The 20,860-nt window shown below is 48.7% G+C and overlaps 6 protein-coding genes across 15 annotated transcripts; 3 read left to right on the top strand and 3 right to left on the bottom strand.

Annotated features, from left to right (window-relative positions):
* Nucleotides 1–81: 81 nt before the first annotated feature.
* Nucleotides 82–4,681, top strand: H257_01710 (hypothetical protein). Of its 4 annotated transcripts, XM_009825043.1 has the most exons (8): nt 82–1,290; nt 2,506–2,620; nt 2,676–2,814; nt 2,901–2,995; nt 3,643–3,780; nt 3,856–3,947; nt 4,070–4,171; nt 4,276–4,681. In XM_009825043.1, the coding sequence occupies exons 1-8, from the start codon at nt 128–130 to the stop codon at nt 4,475–4,477; spliced, it is 2,046 nt and encodes a 681-aa protein (XP_009823345.1). In that variant the 5' UTR covers nt 82–127; the 3' UTR covers nt 4,478–4,681. The 4 variants fall into 4 exon arrangements, with proteins under 4 accessions (XP_009823345.1, XP_009823348.1, XP_009823346.1 ...); XM_009825046.1 differs by having other exon boundaries at nt 4,070–4,681; XM_009825044.1 differs by having other exon boundaries at nt 3,856–4,171.
* Nucleotides 4,682–6,954: 2,273 nt separating this feature from the next.
* Nucleotides 6,955–10,002, top strand: H257_01709 (CMGC/MAPK protein kinase). Of its 7 annotated transcripts, none has more exons than XM_009825038.1 (13): nt 6,955–7,598; nt 7,665–7,789; nt 7,865–8,123; nt 8,191–8,313; nt 8,396–8,464; nt 8,652–8,741; nt 8,809–8,883; nt 9,201–9,272; nt 9,336–9,389; nt 9,454–9,531; nt 9,606–9,662; nt 9,717–9,783; nt 9,841–10,002. In XM_009825038.1, the coding sequence occupies exons 1-13, from the start codon at nt 7,086–7,088 to the stop codon at nt 9,963–9,965; spliced, it is 1,707 nt and encodes a 568-aa protein (XP_009823340.1). In that variant the 5' UTR covers nt 6,955–7,085; the 3' UTR covers nt 9,966–10,002. The 7 variants fall into 7 exon arrangements, with proteins under 7 accessions (XP_009823340.1, XP_009823339.1, XP_009823344.1 ...); XM_009825037.1 differs by having other exon boundaries at nt 9,454–9,552; XM_009825042.1 differs by having other exon boundaries at nt 9,717–10,002.
* An 857-nt stretch (nt 10,003–10,859) lies between these two features.
* Nucleotides 10,860–12,243, bottom strand: H257_01708 (hypothetical protein). The gene is made up of 3 exons (XM_009825035.1): nt 11,361–12,243; nt 11,127–11,282; nt 10,860–11,058 (listed from the first exon to the last, which is right to left on the bottom strand). Exons 1-3 carry the CDS (start codon nt 12,237–12,239, stop codon nt 11,005–11,007), a joined length of 1,089 nt encoding a protein of 362 aa, XP_009823337.1. The 5' UTR covers nt 12,240–12,243; the 3' UTR covers nt 10,860–11,004.
* A 119-nt stretch (nt 12,244–12,362) lies between these two features.
* H257_01707 (hypothetical protein) lies at nt 12,363–14,438 on the top strand. The gene is made up of 6 exons (XM_009825034.1): nt 12,363–12,457; nt 12,522–12,724; nt 12,795–12,978; nt 13,045–13,256; nt 13,325–13,499; nt 13,601–14,438. Exons 1-6 carry the CDS (start codon nt 12,391–12,393, stop codon nt 14,335–14,337), a joined length of 1,578 nt encoding a protein of 525 aa, XP_009823336.1. The 5' UTR covers nt 12,363–12,390; the 3' UTR covers nt 14,338–14,438.
* Nucleotides 14,439–14,812: 374 nt separating this feature from the next.
* On the bottom strand, nt 14,813–17,626 carry H257_01706 (hypothetical protein; the record flags this gene model as incomplete). The annotated part of the gene is made up of 5 exons (XM_009825033.1): nt 14,813–15,672; nt 15,731–15,911; nt 16,368–16,618; nt 16,954–17,025; nt 17,075–17,626. The coding sequence occupies 5 exons, from the start codon at nt 17,624–17,626 to the stop codon at nt 14,929–14,931; spliced, it is 1,800 nt and encodes a 599-aa protein (XP_009823335.1). The 3' UTR covers nt 14,813–14,928.
* A 193-nt stretch (nt 17,627–17,819) lies between these two features.
* On the bottom strand, nt 17,820–19,229 carry H257_01705 (hypothetical protein; the record flags this gene model as incomplete). Its single annotated transcript, XM_009825032.1, has 2 exons — nt 17,820–18,588; nt 18,656–19,229. The coding sequence occupies 2 exons, from the start codon at nt 19,227–19,229 to the stop codon at nt 17,858–17,860; spliced, it is 1,305 nt and encodes a 434-aa protein (XP_009823334.1). The 3' UTR covers nt 17,820–17,857.
* Between the last annotated feature and the right edge of the window lie 1,631 nt (nt 19,230–20,860).

The raw sequence follows: 20,860 nt of genomic DNA, 5'->3' as shown, positions 1-20,860 counted from the left end.
AGATTCGAGATACGAAAATCCGGATATCTGCATATCCGGAAGCCACAAAAAAGGCACTGCAGCAAACACAATCCGAGCATACAAAAACGAAGTCATTGAAATTGGGACCACAAACAAAACGTTCCACATGGCGTTGATGATGCGAAAGCTGCGGGTCGGTGGCGGTGTCGCCCGATGGACGACTGCCGTGCGGAGTTTGCACCATTTCAATGCTCCTCGCCTCGCCGACCTGGTCCTCGTGCGCCATGGAGAGAGCGAAGGCAACGTGGCGCGGGAAATGTCAATCAAAGGAGATCACAGTTTGTACAGCGGCGAGTTCAAAAATCGGCACAGCTGCAACTGGCGGTTGACCGACCGTGGTCGCGAACAGGCAGAAGCGGCCGGCGAGTGGCTGCGCAAAGAAGACTTGGCGTACTATGATCGGTACCTCGTTTCCGAGTACTTGCGCGCCATGGAGACTGCCGCCCGGTTCAACTTGCCCGACGCCCAATGGTACGCGGAAATGCTGCTTCGCGAACGAGACTGGGGCCAAATGGACCTCATGTCGGAAGCCGAGCGCGGCGTGAAAATGCAGGACGAGCTCAAGCGACGGGACCTCGACCGGTTCTACTATGCACCACCGGGCGGTGAATCGCTCGCGACCGTCGCGCAGCGCGTGGACCGGTTGATGTGTGTGTTGCATCGCGAATTGCCTGGCAAGAAGGTGTTGTTGGTGTGCCACGGGGACGTCATGTGGGCGCTCCGCACGCGTCTCGAACGCATGAGCCAAGACACATTCCGCGAACTGCAGATGAGCGGCCGGATGGTGGACCAGCTGCACAACGGCCACATTCTCCACTACACGCGGACGGACCCGACGACCGGCAAGGTCGCGCCGTTCTTCACGCACATGCGATCGGTGTGTCCATGGAACGAAAAGCTCAGTCCCAAGGGCTGGATCAAGATCAACCGACCAGTGTACGACAACGAGATGATGCTGGCAATCGCCGAGCGCGTGCCACGTATGATCGTGTCGGAGGAGTACATCCAGCAAACGTACCGCCAGGAAAGCAGCAGCAGTTTGCATCCAAACATTGAGAGTCCGTTCGATCCGTCTGTGCCGTCGCCCAAGATTGCGCTCAACAAGGTGGTCGTGGTCAACAAGATGACGCGGTACCAGCACGAAGAGTCGCTGTATGGCAACACGGGCGAAGCGCTCAAGAAGCAAATGTCCATGCGCGGGTTCGTGTACGATCGGCTCAAAGCCAGCCATGACCACCACATGGACGCTGTCGACGACGTCACAACCTGGTACTATTGGTTTTTGATCGTTTTCAGCCAAAATACTAACAATATTTGGACTTTTTTGCCAATTCCATCGATTCGATATATTGTACGGAATCATTATTTGAGATATAAACAACCGTGATTTTGTCTTTTTTTTACCCAAAATGTGGTTGACTTTTGTGCTGATTCTTTGCCACATCTATCGATCGATATTGTTTGTGTCTTGACGTTTGTATGTCTAAATCGTCCAGCGTCACACTAATTGAAGTCACATACTAATTAAAAGTTGATTTGGTCGAAATGTGGATAATTTGATTGGCTACTGGATTCGTGTTGTGGGTTTTGATTGGTCGAACGTATATCGAATGTCTGGTGATTTTTAATTGGTCTGCGCATTCGATTGACGACCACCGAAACACTCAATTCAAGTCACATACTAATTACATGTTGTATTTTGGTTGGCTGCAATCCGATGGGCTCCATTCTTGTGCCGAGTTTTGCTGATTTTTGTCGATATATACATATTGTCGATTTGATACAAATTTGGGGAGGGGGTGCAATCGAATAAACCGATCCACAATCGATCTGATTGGTTGAATTTCATTGAGAAGGTTTTGATTGGTTAACAATTTTGAGCTCAAGTGAAGTAGCCAATCAAATCGATTTAAATTCCAACGAGAAACCACAACGCGACATTTCACTCGAAAGCACAATACATTCGTGCTCATATTTGAAATAAACACTACAATACCGCCCCGTGTGTGCATTAGATTGGGGTGATGTGGTTGCTCTGTGTCCCCAACTGTACTTTGAAATCAAATGATGTACATTTCCTTGTCATGAGGCCACGAGTTACGCGATGTGCTGGATCGAAAGCAGATTCTTGGCCCCATTTTATTTAGGACTTGAATGGGTCTGATGTTTTCGTTTTGGGTTTGCCGGTGGTCGTCGCAAAGATTGTGATTATTGTAATCCAAAGAGATAGTTTTTTATGTTTTTGTGAATTCGCTATACACTTTTAAAATTCGCCTGGTTTTGTCTAATTTTAATATGGAATGTCACGCTGGAGTTCTGATTGGTTGAATATATACTTGTCCTTTCTGTAAGAGCCAATCAAACACACTCAAAAATGGATTCGCCCATAGCGGCGATAGCTCGTGATATTGTTAAAAGTGATTATATAATGCAATTGCCGCCTCGAGATATATAACATGGTCACGATATTGTTGTTTTGCGTAGTCTCAAGGAGCATGAGATTGCAGTGTCCGTGGTAAACGCGCATGAGTTGTCACATGAAGCGTACGATGGCGCAGACATGGTGTTCTCGGCGGGGGGCGACGGCACGTTCTTGAAGGTACATGTTGCTGCAGACGTACTTGCAGAGGTGGTCAACGCTGCCCCTGACGTAGGCCGCGAGCTTTGTCAACAAACCCATCCCCCTGACAGGACTCAACACGGACTCGGCGCGCAGCGAAGGCAATCTGTGCTGCTACTCGATCGACGCTACATGTAATCGGTTCGTCGTGGGCCTCGAGCGCCTGCTCAAAGGTACGTCCTTGACGACATATATACATCCTCGTCATGATAAAGATCATATAACATGAAATATATATATATATATATTGTACATGTAGGCGACTTTGAGTGGCGCAACCGCCAACGCATTCGGGTGGGTATGGTCAACCAGGAAGGGTTCAAGTACGAACTGCCTCGGTATGCCCTGAACGAGGTACATGTTTCTTCTTGTCTGTATATCGAAAATATGTGTTGTGGCATATGGAGTTTGGTGTAACGTAGAATACCATATATTCAATTGCAATACCAATAATTATATATATATTATTGGTATTACAATTTTGTTGTTGTGTGTTATTCGGAGGAGAATCCTAAAGTCTCCTACGACAAGTTTCAGGGCTTATGTATACCTCTATAAAGTAATGTGCCAATGTAATGTATTTCGCACCATTGAGCTGGATACAACACTTCATATATGCATGAATGTATACCTCTATAAAGTAATGTGCCAATGTGTTGACATACTGTATTATTTTAACCTTTACCGTTGTATGTTTACGAGTATACATACATATTCACAGGTTTGTTCTGTGATTGGCGCTTTTTAAATATTTTGGGATCAGCGATATATATTGTCGATTTGATATACAAATTTGGGGAGGGGGTACAATACCGATCCACAATCGATCTGATTGGTTGAATGTCATTGAGAAGTGTTTGATTGGCTAATAATTTTGAGCTCATCTGAAGTAGCCAATCAAATCAATTTAAATTCCAACGAGAAACCACGAAATTTCACTCGAAAGCACAATATTGGCTTAGCTTTATATACCAATAATTGGCATTTTACGTGATTAATAGGTGTTTATCGCTGAATCGGACGCGTCTCGGCCGTCGTTTTACAACATTGGCATTGACCAGCACCAGCGAGAATCGCATCGTAGCAGCGGCATCATTGTGTGCACAGGCACCGGGTCCAGTGCGTGGTATTACAGCGCCGTACGTCGCCCATCTTGAACTTGTTTCTGTGGCCGCAAATCGTTCGGATGACGACAATATGTTGTGTTGATGTAGTCTCAAATCCATCGCGAACAAATCTCGAGCATCTTGCACGCAATGGACTTTCACAGCTACACGAACGAAACGGTCACGGAAATCACGGAAAGGTGACAATTATATATATATATATATATATATATATATATATCCTACCGCTGTTGTTTTGACAATAATAAAAATACGACTACTTGAACAAGGGAAAAAAGGCAAAGTGAGAGTGATGGTGTAGGTTGAACAAGGACAACGTGTTTGCCGAAGACTCGCTCGATATGGGCTACGTCGTGCGCGAACCTATCATCAACGCCACGTTTGGTGACATTCGATTCCGAAAGTACGAACCAACTACTTTATATTATCAACGACCAATCAAAAATGCCTTGTGGTGGTGGTGGCTGGTTGGTCAAAGAGATGTATGAGTGATCGATATATGGATAGGGGCAAGGCGCGCCGCGTGTCGATGCGATCGCTCGGGTGGGATATGAAGGTCAACCTTGACGGATTGTACTCGGTGCCCCTCAACTATGGCGTGCAAGCCGTGATGAAGATCTGCACCGAGCCCCAGTATGCCCTCCGCACGGTCGATTTCAGCAAAGGCGACAACCCCAGACTCGACAACAAGTTTAAGCCGCGGAGTTAAGTTATAGCAGTACTACACACACACGTACTTGTGATGCCCAGTGTACGTACGTAGTACAGGGGGTTAGACTTTCCAGCACTCTACCGTTAACGTACGTCGAGTTCCAATTGTTAAGAGACACGATTGAAGGGACATCGGATTCAGCCAATCACCGACCTTGAAAGTTGTGTCGAAATACCTCTTTAAATAAATGTTCTTCTTGATCCCATGTGTTTTATATAAATCAATTAACCAATTCGCTCTATACATACAGTAGTAACCTGTTGATATTGTTGCATATGCAAAGGTTATGGGTTATGGGAGTACAGTAGTTCGTGCTACACCCGGACTGTATAGGGCAATTCGTTAACATTTCTTAACATTAATGTAAGCCAGCAAATACCCACCACCTTTCGATAAACTATTTCATAATTATACCATTTAAGTAGATTTTTTGGTGCGAAGTCAACCGCTTTGGTGGTCTTGGCATACTTGGAGGCGTTCGTGGTTGGAAAGCAAAGTGTCCATGTTAGCGTGGTCGAAATTATTCGCTCTTTATTTACGCAGAATTTGCTATAAGTTGTATTGATTCTCTTTACTCTCCTGTTCACAAAGCATATATATATATATATATAAATGCTGATCAGGATATTAATTTATACAAGCTGCAAAAACCGGGGATTAATGTTCACTTGTTGGAATCATCCAACGTGTACACAACTTACATGTCCAACATGAAAGGATCGATGTGTACTGTACTTACTGTAGTTATGCAGCATGCATCGACCGACCTGGTACTGTAGCATGCAAGGACAAGGGGATTTCGTCAACAGTACGTCTGCTCGACATTGAAGAACCCAAATTAACGTAAAGTTCCAATTTAAGAGATATATTTTGGAGTAGTCGCTAAGCTTACCGGGAAATGGAAGCAGCTCGGCACTGACTGACTGTGAGGAATGGGTTTCGACTTCTGAAAACTGATAATTCAACAGGAAACACAGGTCTTTCCAACTAGCACTGAAACATTATTTTCACAGTATCTATCATGTCCTAGTGTCCCATTCATTTTCTAAGAAACACCTTAAAAGTAACGTTAGGTAGGAAGGCGACAATTAAAATATTTTAAACTTGATTATCGTATTGATCCTTGCAAATTGTTTTTGTGCTTAGGGTATAATATTCTGTCAGGTAGGTAGGTACACCTCCTACCTCTACAAAACTATACTTCTACGTACTAGTAGTACTAGTATTTCACCCATCCGGGAATTCGTGTACTGACAGTATGGACTTGGAGACGCTACTTTCCTTTCCTCTTCACCGGGGTCGTGGGTGGGTTCTCTTGGATAACTATCCCCCTCCTCGTCCTCCCATAAACAAACCACCACCAAAAACGACAACACTTACTTCTTGCATCATACTTCAAGTACTAACAGTAATATTGGTGCGAAACTGCAATAATGTGTCATCAAAGTAGAATCCAAAACCGACCGTAACACAAGTACCGTTACTTTATCAAGTTTCGGAGTGAACGTTACATAAAAAGGACGTTGTCAACACTCCAGGCATCGAATTCGTAGAAAGCCACTGGTCAGCGAGGACTGGCTGGTGCGTGATGGAATCTCGGACTTCATATCTGTGTAGATACAGTAGGAGCATCCAACGGAACGTTTAACGTGTACATAACGTGTGTACTGTAGTCGTTCTGGTCGACGAACGTTGTGCGTAAACGGTGGATCATTATTACATTGCCGAACGAATTCAGTGAACGGCACACGGGGTGGACATGACGCCAACCTAGTTGGTTGCTGTGCTAGTGGTAGTACTTAGTGGCCCGTGCAGGACATCGTCGTGTTGAACATCGTGCCTATCAGCAGCAACTTGATCACTCGGTAGCTACTACTAGTACTACTAGTAGTAGTACTACATGTATACGTAGTACTACCGGTAGTATCAAGTACGTTGTTGCCTCCATCATCGAGATTTCATTGTTCTGGGCGGGTGGGTACGCACCATTTCTACTGTACTGTATGTACCAAATCCATGGGAAAAACGAGATACTGTATCGTGGGTAGACACGCAAAACATGCTCCCTGAATGAAAACCAAAGGGGCCGATTTGGCTGCTGTACAGTCCATCTCTCGGGATCGTGGCTTCCCGGTAAGGCCAACACGCAAGAAATGAATGGACGTGCTTCACCTTGTTGTACATACCACTACGAACATAGTGTTATTCATGGTGGTCTGATTCTGCAACTTGACGTTGGTCACTCGAGCTAAGAGCCGGCCCGTCTACCCAGCCCGCCCGTCCCGGGTGCATGGTTTTTAATATCGAAATCGAGCGTGGTCATATAAAAGAATGGCCTTGAATTAAGCTGAACTGTGTCTAACATTTTATTCCGTCGACGTGAAATCCAAAAATACCGCCACACATGGCCATTAAATCACGGCTGGGCACGTACCCGACGCATGCTATACATGCCAAGAATACAATTTTCCCAGGTTTGGTCCCATTCTCCTGGCACGTATACGTTGGATATTCGCCCAAACTTGATCGCGCAGCATAACTACACTCGTGGCAGACAGACACCGCTCGCTCGATATCTCTCTCTCACGCCACCGTCACTAGTATCATGCCGCCCAAATCAACCAAGCCAGCCGTGGCCACCACCAACAAGCGCCTGCATGCTATCGTCACCAAACCTGCTGCGGCGCCTCCAGCACTGCTGAAGAAGCGCCGCACGTCGCTTGTCCGCCCAGACATCGTCGAGGTCATCACGCCACCGAAAGGTTTCATGGACGTTGCGCCCACGCCACACGGCCCTCCTTCGACGATGCCGCCAACGCCCTCGTTTGGCGCGACGAGGTTCAACCAACTGCCCACGCCACCTGAAGATTCCACGATGGCACCACCGGCGGCAGGGGCCAAGTCGGCCGCGTCGTATTCGTCGTCGGGAGAAACGTCCGTGTCGAATCGGTCGACGCCGTCGTCTCCCGTCAAAGGGGAAAAGCAAGCAGGACCACCCGCCGCGCCCTCAGCCTCCTCCTCATCTTCTTCTTCGAACATAAAGAACAGCTTTCGGTCGTGGAACGTCGGCACTCGCTACCGCCTCGTGCGCGTCCTCGGCAAGGGCTCGTACGGCCAGGTGAGATGTTTGCTGCGAAATGTCCAGGTATATGATATGGATATTATCGACTTTTATGTCCTATAGGTGGCGGAAGCATACGATACGATCGGCAACAAGCGCGTGGCGATCAAAAAAATCAACAACGTGTTTGACCAAGAAGTCGATTGCAAGCGACTGTACCGTGAAATTTACATTCTGCGCCACCTCCGGTAGTACACAAAAACGTCGTCCAGTGGGAACTAACTACGTACACCATATCAATGCTTGATATATAATCTGTGTAGCCATCCCGAAGTGATCACGTTGCTGGATGTCCTGCAGCCGCCATCGTACGCGACGTTCAACGACCTGTACTTGGTGTTTGAGTTTGTCGATACGGACTTGCACAAGTTGATTATGAGTCCCCAGTACTTGACCACGCGGCATATCCAAGTATTTTTATATCAACTGCTGTGTGCACTCAAGTACATTCACTCGGCGAATGTCATCCACCGCGACATGAAGCCAGCGAATATTTTGGTCAACGAAGATTGTACGCTCAAGGTTGTTGGCCCCTTTTATATATATATATATATATATATATATATATTTATCGAGGATATGTGTGTAGATTTGTGATTTTGGCCTGGCACGAGTTGTGGACGAAGCCATCTTGAAAGAAAACGCCCATGTCGAGCCCGTGTCCCCCGCCTTTCGAAACAAAAAGGGCGGTGATAACCCCCACATGCCAAAGGTACGGGGGGGGGCTTCTGTCGATGTATTTCTTGGATTTTGTGTTTATTTATTCGCTTTACTAATATTTGTGGCGCTTGTAGTTCCAACGCCAACTGACCAAACATGTCGTGACCCGGTGGTACCGCGCCCCTGAGTTAATACTGCTCCAGGTACGTTTTTTTCTATTATAACATTTTTCATTGATTGGTTTGTTGGTACGCATTGAAGTTCTGATATATATATATTACTTCTATATTCTTGGTGCTCATTGAAGTTATGACATATATATATATATATCATTTTTCATATATATTGGCTCACTCATTCACAAATGAATGGTCTCATGGACACGTGTAGGACTATGGCTACGCTGTGGACTTGTGGAGTTTAGGGTGTATCTTTGCAGAACTGTTGAGCATGCAAGTCGAAAGCTGCTCGCAGTACCAGGTACTCACACCAAACTCAGCCACGAAAAATAGTTAGCCCCTCAACGCTTGGCTCATACTCGTCGTAGTCTCGGACTCCCATCTTTCCAGGTCGTTCTTGCTTTCCATTGAGCGCAGACCGACCAACCACCTACTCGGACAAGGTAACCACCCCCCCACCGTGGAGCATACCTATCGTTTTGTAATATATATATGTGGCATACTCTATTGTGCTTTCCAGTGAAATTTCGTGTTGTGGTTTCTCGTTGGAATTTAAATCGATTTGATTGGCTACCTCAGATGAGCTCAAAATTATTAGCCAATCAAAACCTTCTCAATGAAATTCAACCAATCAGATCGATTGTGGATCAGTTTGGTCGGCGCGATTCGATAGCACCCCCCTCCCCAAATTTGTATCAAATCGACAATATATTGCTTTTCAATGTGTGTGTCTCATGCGTCGTTGTCCTCTATACTGTAGCTCGATCAACTGAATGTTATTTTCAACGTGATTGGCACGCCAAGCGAAGAAGACATTGGCAACTTGGGCGAGGTGCGTTGTTATTGGTTTCTATATATATATATTTCGGAATTCTAACCGTGTGGTATATATCAGGTGAAACAATATCTGCGAAAATTGCAGCGCAAAGACCCGATGAACCTGGCGCAGGTGCGTTCGCCATATGTGGTGGATTGAATTGTCGAGTGACAGAGTGCCACGTGTGTGTATGTAGGTGTACCCTGGCGCCCCCCCTGAAGCCCTGGACCTGCTGCAACAATTTCTGACCTTCAACCCCGACCGTCGGATAACTGTACGTGTGCTTGTAAAACAAGTATGATGTGGATTGGACAATATCTGTCGACTCATGAGTTGGCAAAAACATAGCTGGAAGGCGCGCTGAACCATCCATTTCTCGCAGATATTCGACTACCCGCAAAAGAGGTGCGCTGTAATTGTATGGACACGAGGACACTCACGACAACATGGATCGAGTAGGTCGTGGACATGCAGCCATTGGACATGGAATTTGAAAACGTGCCGTTGAATCGTGAAAAATTGAAGAGTATGTGTTGTCTGGTGGTATATTGCTTGATCACGGGTGACATATATATATATATAGGTCGAATTTTCAGTGAAATACAGCACTTTCAAGCACGAAACGCCGAGATCCAAGCTGCGCGATGCCATCAAACCATGTCGTCGAATAGGACAGCAAGGGACCTCCCGCCCACGATGCAGCATTGACATGACATGTTGCCGTCCGTAACAAGACATACCCGCCACTACTACCAACTAATCCCTGCCTTATATTATAGAAATGTATATCTAATTTGAAAACTAACGTTACTACCGAACTCCATTAGTATTATTACCAATCACGATCATTATGGCATCATGATGATTCCATCGCTGCTGCCACCACCACACCTAACCACTTTTGATTGACGTTCCCCCTCAACAACTTGCACTGTGGTTGGTGATGGTCCTTTCACCTCATTGGCAATCGTGCCGTTGTTAGCATTAGTACTACTAATACACTCATATACCACAGTATTGGTATTTTGCGATACTACAGTACTAGAAGAGCAGCATTACAAGGGGGTGACCGTTCGAAGTGTAACCGCTGTTGGGCATTCCGAACCGTTTCATTCGTAACTGACTTCCCCCCTCGAAGCAACCCACCCATCATGTCGGACCAGCCGCGCAACGAAGCGCTGATGGTCAACATGACCAACTACTCGCTGGGCAACTACGTGCGGGAAATGATGCACGTGATGCTGGAGGCAGTGCTCGTCGAACAGCCGCACGACCCGCTCGAGTACTTGATCAACATCGTGCGCCACGACCCGCGAATCGACGCCCTGGACCGAGCGAGTCGGTACAATCGGATGGATTTGCGTCGGGTGGCCACCAAGGCCAAGCATTTGCGAGCCATCTACACCCACGAAGTTGTGGCAAAGCAGGGGGGTGCTGACGTGGCAAAGGACGTCGTAGTGGAAACGCTGTTGGCCAGCAAACGCGCTCGCGAAGTGTTTCCCAGGCATCATTCAGAGCTCGTGCAAGCGTTTCAAGCCAAGGAGATACCGGTCACGGTCACCGAGTCGACATTCGTCACCAAAGCATTGGCCGTGCTCTCCAGTACGAAGCGACTACATATGTACTTCTTGATCTCCCGTGTGGCAATCTGTAGTTGTTGAGGTGGTGTTGGACATGTATTATCGTATCCATTACGTTGACATAATCATGGGTGGTCATGTTGGTGTGTGTGTAGAACCCTATGTGCTCACGTGACGTAGTACTGCTGTTGCTGACGGCCACGGAGGATCTGCCGGCCAATCTACCCATGATCCCCCCTGATTATAATCTCGCACATGATAATAATACAGGAATCATGGTGTATCATACGTTGTCTTTGTCTCTGTCGTGGGAAGCATTCTCCAAATTCAATAGCACCGTTGGCGTGAGCCCTTCGAGGTCCTCAACCTGGCGCGACACGGCTTGGGTGGCATCACAGAGTACGGTGAACGCATGGCGAAGTTGCATATATCCGTCAAACCGCACCTACATACACGTCGGAGGCGCTGAGGTCGATGGGATTGCATGTATGGTGAATGGACAAGCAGTCAGTGACTCACGTACCGGTGTGCTTTGACCTTCGACAACGTCTCCCGTGAGGGGGTCATGCACGATGTACCCCGGAGCTCGGTTGCCGCTAAAGCGAAAACACGAGAGCTTCAGATGGCTTAAACATGCGGGCATGCTGTCGAGGCAGTTTCCAGCCAGGCCGAGGCGCTCGAGTCGGCAGAGGTACCCGACTTCGGTCGGGAGCGATGGCCCAATGCGATTGTGGTCTAGGTCCAACTCAACGAGTTTCGTGAGATGCCGGATTTGAACGGGCACGGACGTGATGCGATTGTGGCTCAGACTTAGGTGCATCAAGGATGGACACTTCGTCACGGCTACGGGAAATGTCGAGAAAGCGTTGGCACTCAGGGACAAGTGGGTGAGTTTGGTGCATTGGTGGAGCGAGTCGGGCAGTGTGGACAGCTGATTCTTCTCGGCATGGAGCTGCTCCAAGTTCACAAGAGAACCAAGGTCTGTAGGCAACGAGGCAAGGGCGTTCCCGCCCACGCCAAGCACTGTAAGGTGGCGAAAGTGCATGATTTCAGGCGACAGCAGTGCCAGGCAATTGTTGGTGAGAAACAGTTTTTTTAGGTGCTGCTTGGCCCACGTCAAGCGTGACACGGACGCATACAGCTCGCTTGGAAGCAAGTGCAATTGAAACGTGCGATTGCCATCCTGTAGACTCGATCGCGCCGGGCCGCTCAGGTCAATGCATCCCGTGACCATTGCTTTCTTTAGCCGCTTCTCAATGGCGTCGTGAACCCATCGACGATGGCCAGACGCGACATCCACTTCGCCCTTTTGAGGGTCAAACAAAATGGTATTTATCGGTTGCAAGTCGCCAGGCGGCATCGACGACGACGACACCGGCTCCTTGGACGGCTTCCGTACCATGTTATGAAACCGTTTGCGTGTCGGTTACATGAGCAATTTCAAATTATTCGCTTAAATTATACTACGACTTTGCCTCATTATCGGGCAAAAAAGGCATCAACTGCAACTTGGCACCATCCGGACAAAAATCTGACTGAGATTTTGAGACATCATGGCTGGATCATCGCAACCTCTGCTTGGCATGTCGCGCGGCCCTCGAGCGCGACCCTACTCTGCATGTACACAGTCCCCATATGGTTTTAAGGGCGACCATTGACCGTTCGTTCCTGACATGCGTACTAGCGGCCATCGTTATTGCAATTGGCGTCGGGATCGTCATCGTCGTGGCGGGCCAATTCCTCCTTAGCGAGGCATTGGGGCCACCCACTGCCGCTACGTACACCCCCAATTTCATGGACCCTCGTCCCAACACGGGTAACTGCTCGCTTCACTGGTTTGACCAACGCCTGGATCACTTTACGACCCTCAATGCCACGTACAAGCAAGTACGTCACCAACCACGAATCCAAGGCAATCCCACGACTCAAACTTGCGTCATCCATTCATTGTACATAGCGCTATTTCGTCTACGACAAGTTCTGGAAGCGCCAAGCCGATGGACACAAGGAGGATGGCCCGATTTTCTTTTACTGTGGCAACGAAGCCGACGTCACTCTCTATGTCAACAGCACGGGCCTCATGTGGGAGAACGCGCAAGCATTGGGGGCGTTGCTCGTGTTTGCCGAGCATCGCTACTTTGGTACCCTTGTCGATCTCTTGACCTAACTTGATGTATCGTACCATGCGCTCAATCCTGGCGTACTAGGGCACAGCATTCCATTCGGCGACCAGTACAAAGATCACCTGCAATACTTGACCCACGACCAGGCGTTGGCCGACTATGCGCTTGTCCTCCGGTCATTGCAGCAGCAGCACCGCGTCGACGTACCCGTGATTGCATTTGGGGGGAGTTACGGCGGCATGTTGGCCGCGTGGTTTCGTATCAAGTACCCTGCGACCATTCGTGGCGCCATTGCGGTACTAGATCTTGTCGTTCATGATCCATTGCAAACTTGATACAAGACGTCCAACATCACGATGGCTAGGCATCCGCGCCCATTTTCGCAAACTCGATCGGGTACGCCGAGCAGTTCCAAGGCGCCGACTACTGGCAAGTGGTCACCCACGACGCGTCGCCAGAAGCTGGCGCCGCCCCCAATTGCATTCCAAACGTCCGGGCTACGTGGCCACTCATGTTTGCCAAAGCCAACTCTTCCCGAGGTAAACCAAAACCCAATCAAAATCGTGTACTATATCATCTCGTCATATGACGTTATCCTGTCAATGACGTTATCGCAAACATGCGTGGTGGTTGTGTCTAGGGTTGGCGGACCTGTCGGCCTTGTTTCAAACGTGCACGCCACTACACACTCGCGATGACGTCGAGGCGTTGGCGCTGACTCTTATGATGGCGTGGGATACCATGGCGATGGGTAACTTTCCGTTTCCGTCGAGCTACCTCACCGAGGGCAAGGCGACTCTGCCTTCGTTCCCCGTCCGCGCCGCCTGCGAGCACCTGGCGCCGCCCTTTTCATTGCCAAATGAATCAACTGCGCTACTTGTGGCCATGAAAGACGCCACCGACATCTTCACCAACGCAACCCGCGACGTTGCGTGCACTGTGGTCCACCAGGAATACGATGGCATCTGGGACTACATGTGGTGCTCGCAACTGTTAGCGCAAGAGAGCTACTTTGACTCGAACGGCGTCACAGACATGTTTTGGCCGCGCAACATCACGTTCGACACGATCGCCGCCGACTGCCGCGCCAAGTGGGGCGTGACCCCCGATCCCGACTGGATCCGCACGGCGTACGGCCCCGCCGACGTCCTCCTGGCGTCGACGTCCAACATTGTGTTTTCAAACGGGGGCTTGGATCCGTGGCGCGCGGGGGGCGTGCTCGCGACTTCGAACCCCAAGATCACGCTCGTGGACATCCCCGAAGGAGCGCACCACTTGGACCTGATGTTCAGCGACCCGCGCGACCCCGCGTCCGTCACGCAAGCGCGTCGCACGGAAATCCAACAGATCCGTATGTGGCTGCACCGCGACGCCTAGTTTTGTATATACATGTACTACAAAGGCGGCAGCGTGAACTTGGTTGAACAGCAAGAATTCCATTACTTGATCTCGTGTAGTAGTGAGTACAGTACTGTCACAACGTCACTTTGAACTACACTAGTACGTAGTCTGTCGTTGGTCGACCTTTCACCCTTCATGTCCACAGCATTATATGCAAGTCTATCAAACTTGAGTAGATGAATTGGAAATGACAACCACAATGATCGAAGGTTTTTACGCTGTCAGTCCAACGTGTATACTGCAAGCCATGGCCTACAGTAACTGTACTACGGAGTACTACACACATTACTGCTAGGTATCTCGACGGCTTAGCTCCTGAATATAGTGCGACTGAACTAGGGAGTTTTGTCGCCAGCGTTCTTGAACGAGAAGTTAAGATTGGTGTGAATCCAACACTTGTCAAATGTCCTTAGTGTGACCAACAGCAGAGTGTGGCTAGCGCATGCATGATTGCTGGACGAATCAGTTGGTTTCTCATATTGTTGATTCACCACCAGTAACGTTATGTCATAGCTCGTTAATATAGTAGTGGAAAGAGTGAGGCTTCCGAGTCCTCCGGCTCAACGCTTAGCATTGACTAGACTTATGGACGAGGGCTAGCCACTGGTCGTACATGGCTTCTTCTTTCAAGTACGTGGCGTTGTTGAAGTGGTTTTGCTTGGTTGGTGGCTTGGGTTGTGGCGACGAGACATCACGTTGGATGTGTGACGAGGTTGGTTGGTTTCGAAGGTCGACGTTTGTGACAATGGTTGGTGGCGGCGACGTGGGAGGTCGTTTGCTTTTGCTTGGGCGCTTTCTGGCCACAGACGTAGCCGCCGCCGCACAAGGGCTACCGACATTAATCTCTGGGGGAAACGTCGGCGATGAGTTCAGTGGCGTTGCGTCGGTCGTGGCTTGGGGTGACGGAGCAACAACCAATCGGGGGCTTTCGTGTTGCAAGTTGGCGGGAGTGTCCACTTGGAGCGACGAGAACTTTGGCAGGGTAGTCGTATCTGGCGTTAAAGTGGCAGCCGCTGTGGCGTCCAATTGTTCACCATCCTTGTCGTTTTGCTGTCGCCTCTGAAAGATCCGAGTGGGGAGGTCCGAGCGAGCATACGCTGTAACGTCATCTTCTCGCGACTGTTCGTCACGGGGGGGGGCTTGTCCTGTCCACTCGGCCACTGTCATTTTGAACACGTTCGCCATGGCCTTGATGGCTTTGACTTCGGGAATGCCCAAGAGGGTAATGGCGACCCCCTGGCCCCCAAACCGCCCCGACCGCCCCACGCGATGCAAATACGTGGCAGGATCTCGTGGCAGGTCCAGATTCACCTACGCACCAACCATGTGTTTGTCGAGTCCAAATTTGACTGTACAAGCCTCGTCGTACCACAAAGTTGACTCGATCGACGTCGATACCGCGCGCCGTCAAGTCTGTGGACACAAGGATGCGCGCTTGGAATTGACGGAAGCTGTCCATGGATTCCGTGCGCTGGCTTTGTGCTTGGGCGCCGGTGATGCATACCGCTGGATACGCCAAACTGGTCAGCGCATCGGCCAGTGCTTCGGCTCTACGACGTTACTGTTAAATAGTATCTTCTTGACCATTGAAAATACAAAACCCATACAGCAAGTTTGCTCATTCATTGAATTCTATCTAAACGAGGGAATACCAAAACGAGTAGCCAGTAGTCCATTTATTCATAGGCCGAAAACTTTAGTAATATACCTGTAGTCTTATAAATTTGCTACAAATTTCCCAATTCTGCTGCGCGATTTGTAAACCCGATCCGAACTCTCGCCGCGAAGTTTCATTGGCTTTCCCAATTCCACAGAAAGCACGAAGTAAAAATAAAGAGTAAAAAATAATATAGCCAATCAGCGACAAGCATTTTCGGATTGACCAATGGGAGCGATTTGTGAATAATGATTGAAATATTTACAGACTGTTAATACCAACTCAATAATCTATATATCTCATAGATATTTCATGCAAGGGCAATCACGATAGAACGCCCGGCTCGTACCTGTATTTATCATTGCAAAAGACAATGCACTGGTGGAACGGCACCTCGGTGAGCACGTGTGCCAGGCGCTGCACTTTGGTGCGGAGGAGGTCATCTGGGTTCGTGGGTGTGTCGACTACTAGGTAGTACTGCCGCACCCCTCTTAGCCACAGTTCAGGTCGTTGGCTTTCATCTCGGGCCTTCCACGCGGCTACGTTGGTGTCCTGAATGTACTCGGTCGTGACCGATTGAGGGCCTTGCACTCGAACAAACTGCATGCAACTATTAGCCTTATTGCACGAGACAACGTTTGACAGTACAAATGACACTTGAGTAATGTATGAGTAAGCTATCGCTACTGGACATACCATCATTGCAATGTAAGCCATATAAACTGCAACCACAAGTGGAATAGTACTTGTTAGTACATAAATGAGTGTATTTAAGAGAATATATTAATACTTGCTTTCTATTTGATCGTCCAACCCAAAACGTGAACTTTGGATAATAGAAACGACAATATCGAATGTGAACTTTAACATCCTGATCGAAAGCGAAAAAAGCGTGGACATACGAGGCAATCAAAAATGTCGTCGTGTGGGTGTACCTGTGGGGTGAGCATGATCGTCCCCAGTCGCGCCAATTGATCGGGGGTAAAGGTAGCAGAGCACGCGACAATCTACAGCCGCCAGCCACGTCACGAGCTCGAGCCGACGACATCGATGTACCTGTTTTGTGGCAGGGAGCTTGGTTACAATGGCGTCGAGGTCGCTCTGGAAATCCGATTCCATCAGCTTGTCCACTTCGTCCAACACAAACAAGTGCATGTACGTCATGGGGATGGCTTTGCGCTGCACGAGCGCCTTGACGCGGCCAGGCGTGCCGACGACGACGCGCGTCGTGCGCTGCTGCAGGCGTCGTTCGTCGTCCTGAATATCCAGTCCACCGATGCACGCAACCACAGCCGACGAGGACAGTGATGGGATGGCTGCGATCAATGTGTGAAGCACGTGTTGGATTTGCAACGCGATTTCGCGCGTCGGCGCCAGGATCAATGCCCAACTGGTCGGATTGGCCAGCACGAGCTCCAACGTCACGCAAGCGAACACCAACGTCTTGCCCATCCCAGATTTAGCTTGGGCAATCAGGTCGTTGCCAAATAGAGCGACCGGTAGCGCTTTCGCCTGAATGGGCGATGGGACGTAGAAGCCACATGCTTGCAGACTCGCCTGCACCGACGCGGTCAACGGGAGGTCCGTAAACTTCAACGCTCCGTCCATGGAATAATCAAGGGTTCAATTCATATTATCTCGAAATATTTCTCAAAACACGTCAAAATACTTGAAACAATGTATATTTTGACTACTTTTGAGAGCTCAGCACATTTTTTCAGCTATTTCGATCGTGTCAATGGTACAAAAGTGATCCGCAACATTGAAGCTCGTGGATGGAAAAGCCCTCTCGATGATGTCGTCCACTTCAAAAAGTTGTTGGATTATAATTGCACGTGCTTAAAAATCGTAAAAGCTGCCGTCGTCATCGTCGGCACCCCCGCTGTCCGTTCGACTCCAGGTCCCGATGGGGGTATGCGGTGTTGCAGCGCCTGGCATGGACGACAAGGCCATGGGCGCCGACGTTGTCCGGGGGATGGACGAGGTATACGTAGCGTCGACGAAGTCGCGCCAGTCGTTTGACCGCCTCGAAGGCATGCCAAGGTCTCCTGACAACCGCCGGCCTGACGACATGGGAGCGTGATCACTGAACGACGTCGCACGCCCGTGTATGGCCAACGTGTGGGGATCGAAGAACTGAAAGGACCGGGATCCTCCTTGACGCACCGCGTGGGGGGTAGCGAGCCCTCCGTACTCACCCGAGTACCGTACCGCGCCGCTTCCCAAATAAGCATGTACGGAACGCATGGACGGCGATCGGGTGTCGATCGACGAGGGGTTCTCGTACACCTGGGAGAAGCTGCTGCCCCGCCAACTGCCAATATGGTCATGGGATGCTGCCCTGGCAATGCCATAAGCACTGGAGACAGTCACAGAGGAGTGTCGTGGGGGCGGAAGTGGAGATGGGACATTTGCATATTCGGCGTCCGCTTGGACAGAAAGCACGCGGAGTTTCCTTCGGACAGACACGAATATGAAGATCACGACGGCTACGAACAGCAGCAGCCCGCCACCAAGAAGACCCAGCGTGGTATTTGACTTCAACATCGATGGTGTTTTCGATTCGGCAGCTATGGTAAAGAAAGCGAGGAATGAATAATGGTGTTGAATGCGTCTTGCAATAAACGTGTGACCTACGCGTGACTGCAGGCTGTGGAGCGACAGTCGTGACCAATGTAGCTTTGCTGGCAGTTGTCGATGCCGATGGCCTCGGTGTGACTTGTGCCTCGTAAATGAGCTGTGTTGCGGTACCAAGGGCAAGTGAACTTGGTTTCCTTGTTGTGGTAGAAGTCGTTGGCATGCTGGATGTAGGTTCGTCGGTCACAATCTTACTGGCCTCCGTGGGGATTGACAGGAGCGGCGGTGTTGTGTTTGTCGTTGTAGGACTCGTGGTAGGACTGGTGGTCGTCGTAGGGACGACTGAGGTTGGGTTTGGAGGTGCTGGTAGGTCGGAGGTGTCGGCGGTGATAGTAGTGGATGACGGAGGTGATAACGTTGTCGTGGTGGTTGGGTCAGAGGTGTCGGCGGTGGTAGTAGTGGGTGACGGAGGCGACAATGTTGTGGTTGTGGTTGGGTCGGAGGTGGTAGAAGTGGATGACGGAGGTGCCAACGTTGTTGTGGTGTTGGATGGCTCGACGGTGATGATCGTGGTGTCATTCGCTGCCAACGCAACGGCCACTGCTGCGAACATTGCCACTACGTTGACACGCATGCGCCGGTACTCAAAATGCAAATAAACACAGTAGGTCGAGGACTGTAAAAACTTGTCACTGTCTGTTGGTTGTAATCCCAATCGGAGACAGCAGTGTTTAGATCGCAGCCGCTAGAAACAGTCGTTTCGCCGTGTTACAACCGCTCTCAGTTGAAGAGAGTGGTCTGCCACTCACTATGATATTTGCAAATCAACAACAATTACACGTACTTTACGTGCAGGGTTTAGTGACACTTTTTGGGACCCTTCGATGGAAGGGTTCCTTTATTCCAAATTGCTATTATAATAGCGTTTCTTAAAGAGTAAATTTTATGCAGTTCGTTGGGCTTAAAATCATGTCGAACATTCGTATTGGTGTTGATGGAAAATGAAATAAAAGAGTGAAAATATCCATCCTTAGGCTGGAAACAGTTCCACTGTACTTCAAGTACCTCTCAAACTCAAAAAACGTTGCAGGTGATTGGTTGAAAATTTCAACGTAATAGTTTCTACCAATTATAGATCGTGGCATGGAACCAAGTTGTCAGGAATTGCACCCATACGTATAATATATGGTACTCTAAGATTTGTCTGTCGTTCGTAAAAAGCTTGTTTTTCAGATATATATCCTAAGTTATGGATTACTTCGAAGTTCTAAATATTCGGTGTTGTTGTCACATACGATTTCTAATTGGCCGTACTTTTGGAATATTGGGTGTTTGTTGCGTTTGATTGGTGACAACAATCTCAGCTTTGATTGGCCCGTTCAAGCATTATCGTCGTTACGTTATTGATAAAAATAATGACTTGCGACGTGCAACGCGCCAAGTCGTTTTCATGGAGTGCTTCATCCGCCAGGCTATCCAGCCATCGTAACTATAAGACGACTTCAGCTGCAAATGCATTCGTTCATGCTTTGTAAGACGACTCTTTGCAAGTTTATGAGAAATATCAATATGTCATCAGTGTAGACGCACCAGAAATGTGGAAAGTTTAGCGCCAGTCGAGCTTACTCCTGTTGCCGCTATAGGAATCCAAAAGGTTGCATCACCTGGTATAGCGCTACTTGGAGTATGCTGTACTGTACTGTACTACAGTAGTAGGTCATACATGTAAGCGAACCCATATGTATTATTTGAACTGACTTAGAACAAACACTTCATGTTTCAAGCCATTGTGGAAGTCAACCGTACTATTAAATAGTACGAAGTACTCAGGAGTATTAATAGTAGTTATTACGAATAATAGTAAGTCTAGTAACTATTATTAATAATACTACTTCAAGTATTGTGCTTTTCATGTAGTTTGCCCGTTGTTTAACTGCGTTAAACAACCAGACGTTTAAAATAATATAAGCCCGATTGAAGATAAAACAACGCTAAACATAAGTTCTGCATTTCAGCAGAATAAAACAACCCTTACTTTATTTCAGCTGCTAACTAATCGAGTTGCAGCACCAGGCCAACTTACGCCGTACAACAACCAGTTCATCACGATGCATACCGTATTAGGCTGTGAAATGGGAGTACTATACATCGTGTTGTCGTAGTGCGCCCTTGCCTTCCACGTACAGTGCTCAGGTTAGACCAGATCAAGAATTGTAGGTATGGCATAGCTTTGAATCATTGGACAGAGCGACGACTACATGTACA

The sequence above is a fragment of the Aphanomyces astaci genome (genome assembly GCF_000520075.1).
Source record: "Aphanomyces astaci strain APO3 unplaced genomic scaffold supercont1.3, whole genome shotgun sequence".
Lineage (NCBI taxonomy): Eukaryota > Oomycota > Saprolegniomycetes > Saprolegniales > Verrucalvaceae > Aphanomyces > Aphanomyces astaci.
The sequence above is the reverse complement of the archived record's forward strand: the minus strand, read 5'-3'. Positions and strand labels throughout refer to the sequence as shown.

Coding starts and splice junctions, on each gene's coding strand:
- H257_01709 (XM_009825036.1), top strand. CDS start 7,086: ATGCCGCCCAAATCAACCAAGCCAGCCGTGGCCACCACCAACAAGCGC. Junction 7,790..7,864: donor TACATTCTGCGCCACCTCCG/GTAGTACACAAA, acceptor TAATCTGTGTAG/CCATCCCGAAGTGATCACGT. Junction 9,663..9,716: donor TTCGACTACCCGCAAAAGAG/GTGCGCTGTAAT, acceptor TGGATCGAGTAG/GTCGTGGACATGCAGCCATT.
- H257_01707 (XM_009825034.1), top strand. CDS start 12,391: ATGGCTGGATCATCGCAACCTCTGCTTGGCATGTCGCGCGGCCCTCGA. Junction 12,725..12,794: donor TCAATGCCACGTACAAGCAA/GTACGTCACCAA, acceptor CATTGTACATAG/CGCTATTTCGTCTACGACAA. Junction 13,500..13,600: donor CAAAGCCAACTCTTCCCGAG/GTAAACCAAAAC, acceptor GGTTGTGTCTAG/GGTTGGCGGACCTGTCGGCC.
- H257_01710 (XM_009825043.1), top strand. CDS start 128: ATGGCGTTGATGATGCGAAAGCTGCGGGTCGGTGGCGGTGTCGCCCGA. Junction 1,291..2,505: donor GTCGACGACGTCACAACCTG/GTACTATTGGTT, acceptor TGTTTTGCGTAG/TCTCAAGGAGCATGAGATTG. Junction 2,996..3,642: donor CTCGGTATGCCCTGAACGAG/GTACATGTTTCT, acceptor CGTGATTAATAG/GTGTTTATCGCTGAATCGGA.
- H257_01708 (XM_009825035.1), bottom strand. CDS start 12,239: ATGGTACGGAAGCCGTCCAAGGAGCCGGTGTCGTCGTCGTCGATGCCG. Junction 11,283..11,360: donor TCGAAGGTCAAAGCACACCG/GTACGTGAGTCA, acceptor ACGTGTATGTAG/GTGCGGTTTGACGGATATAT. Junction 11,059..11,126: donor ACGACAGAGACAAAGACAAC/GTATGATACACC, acceptor GATCATGGGTAG/ATTGGCCGGCAGATCCTCCG.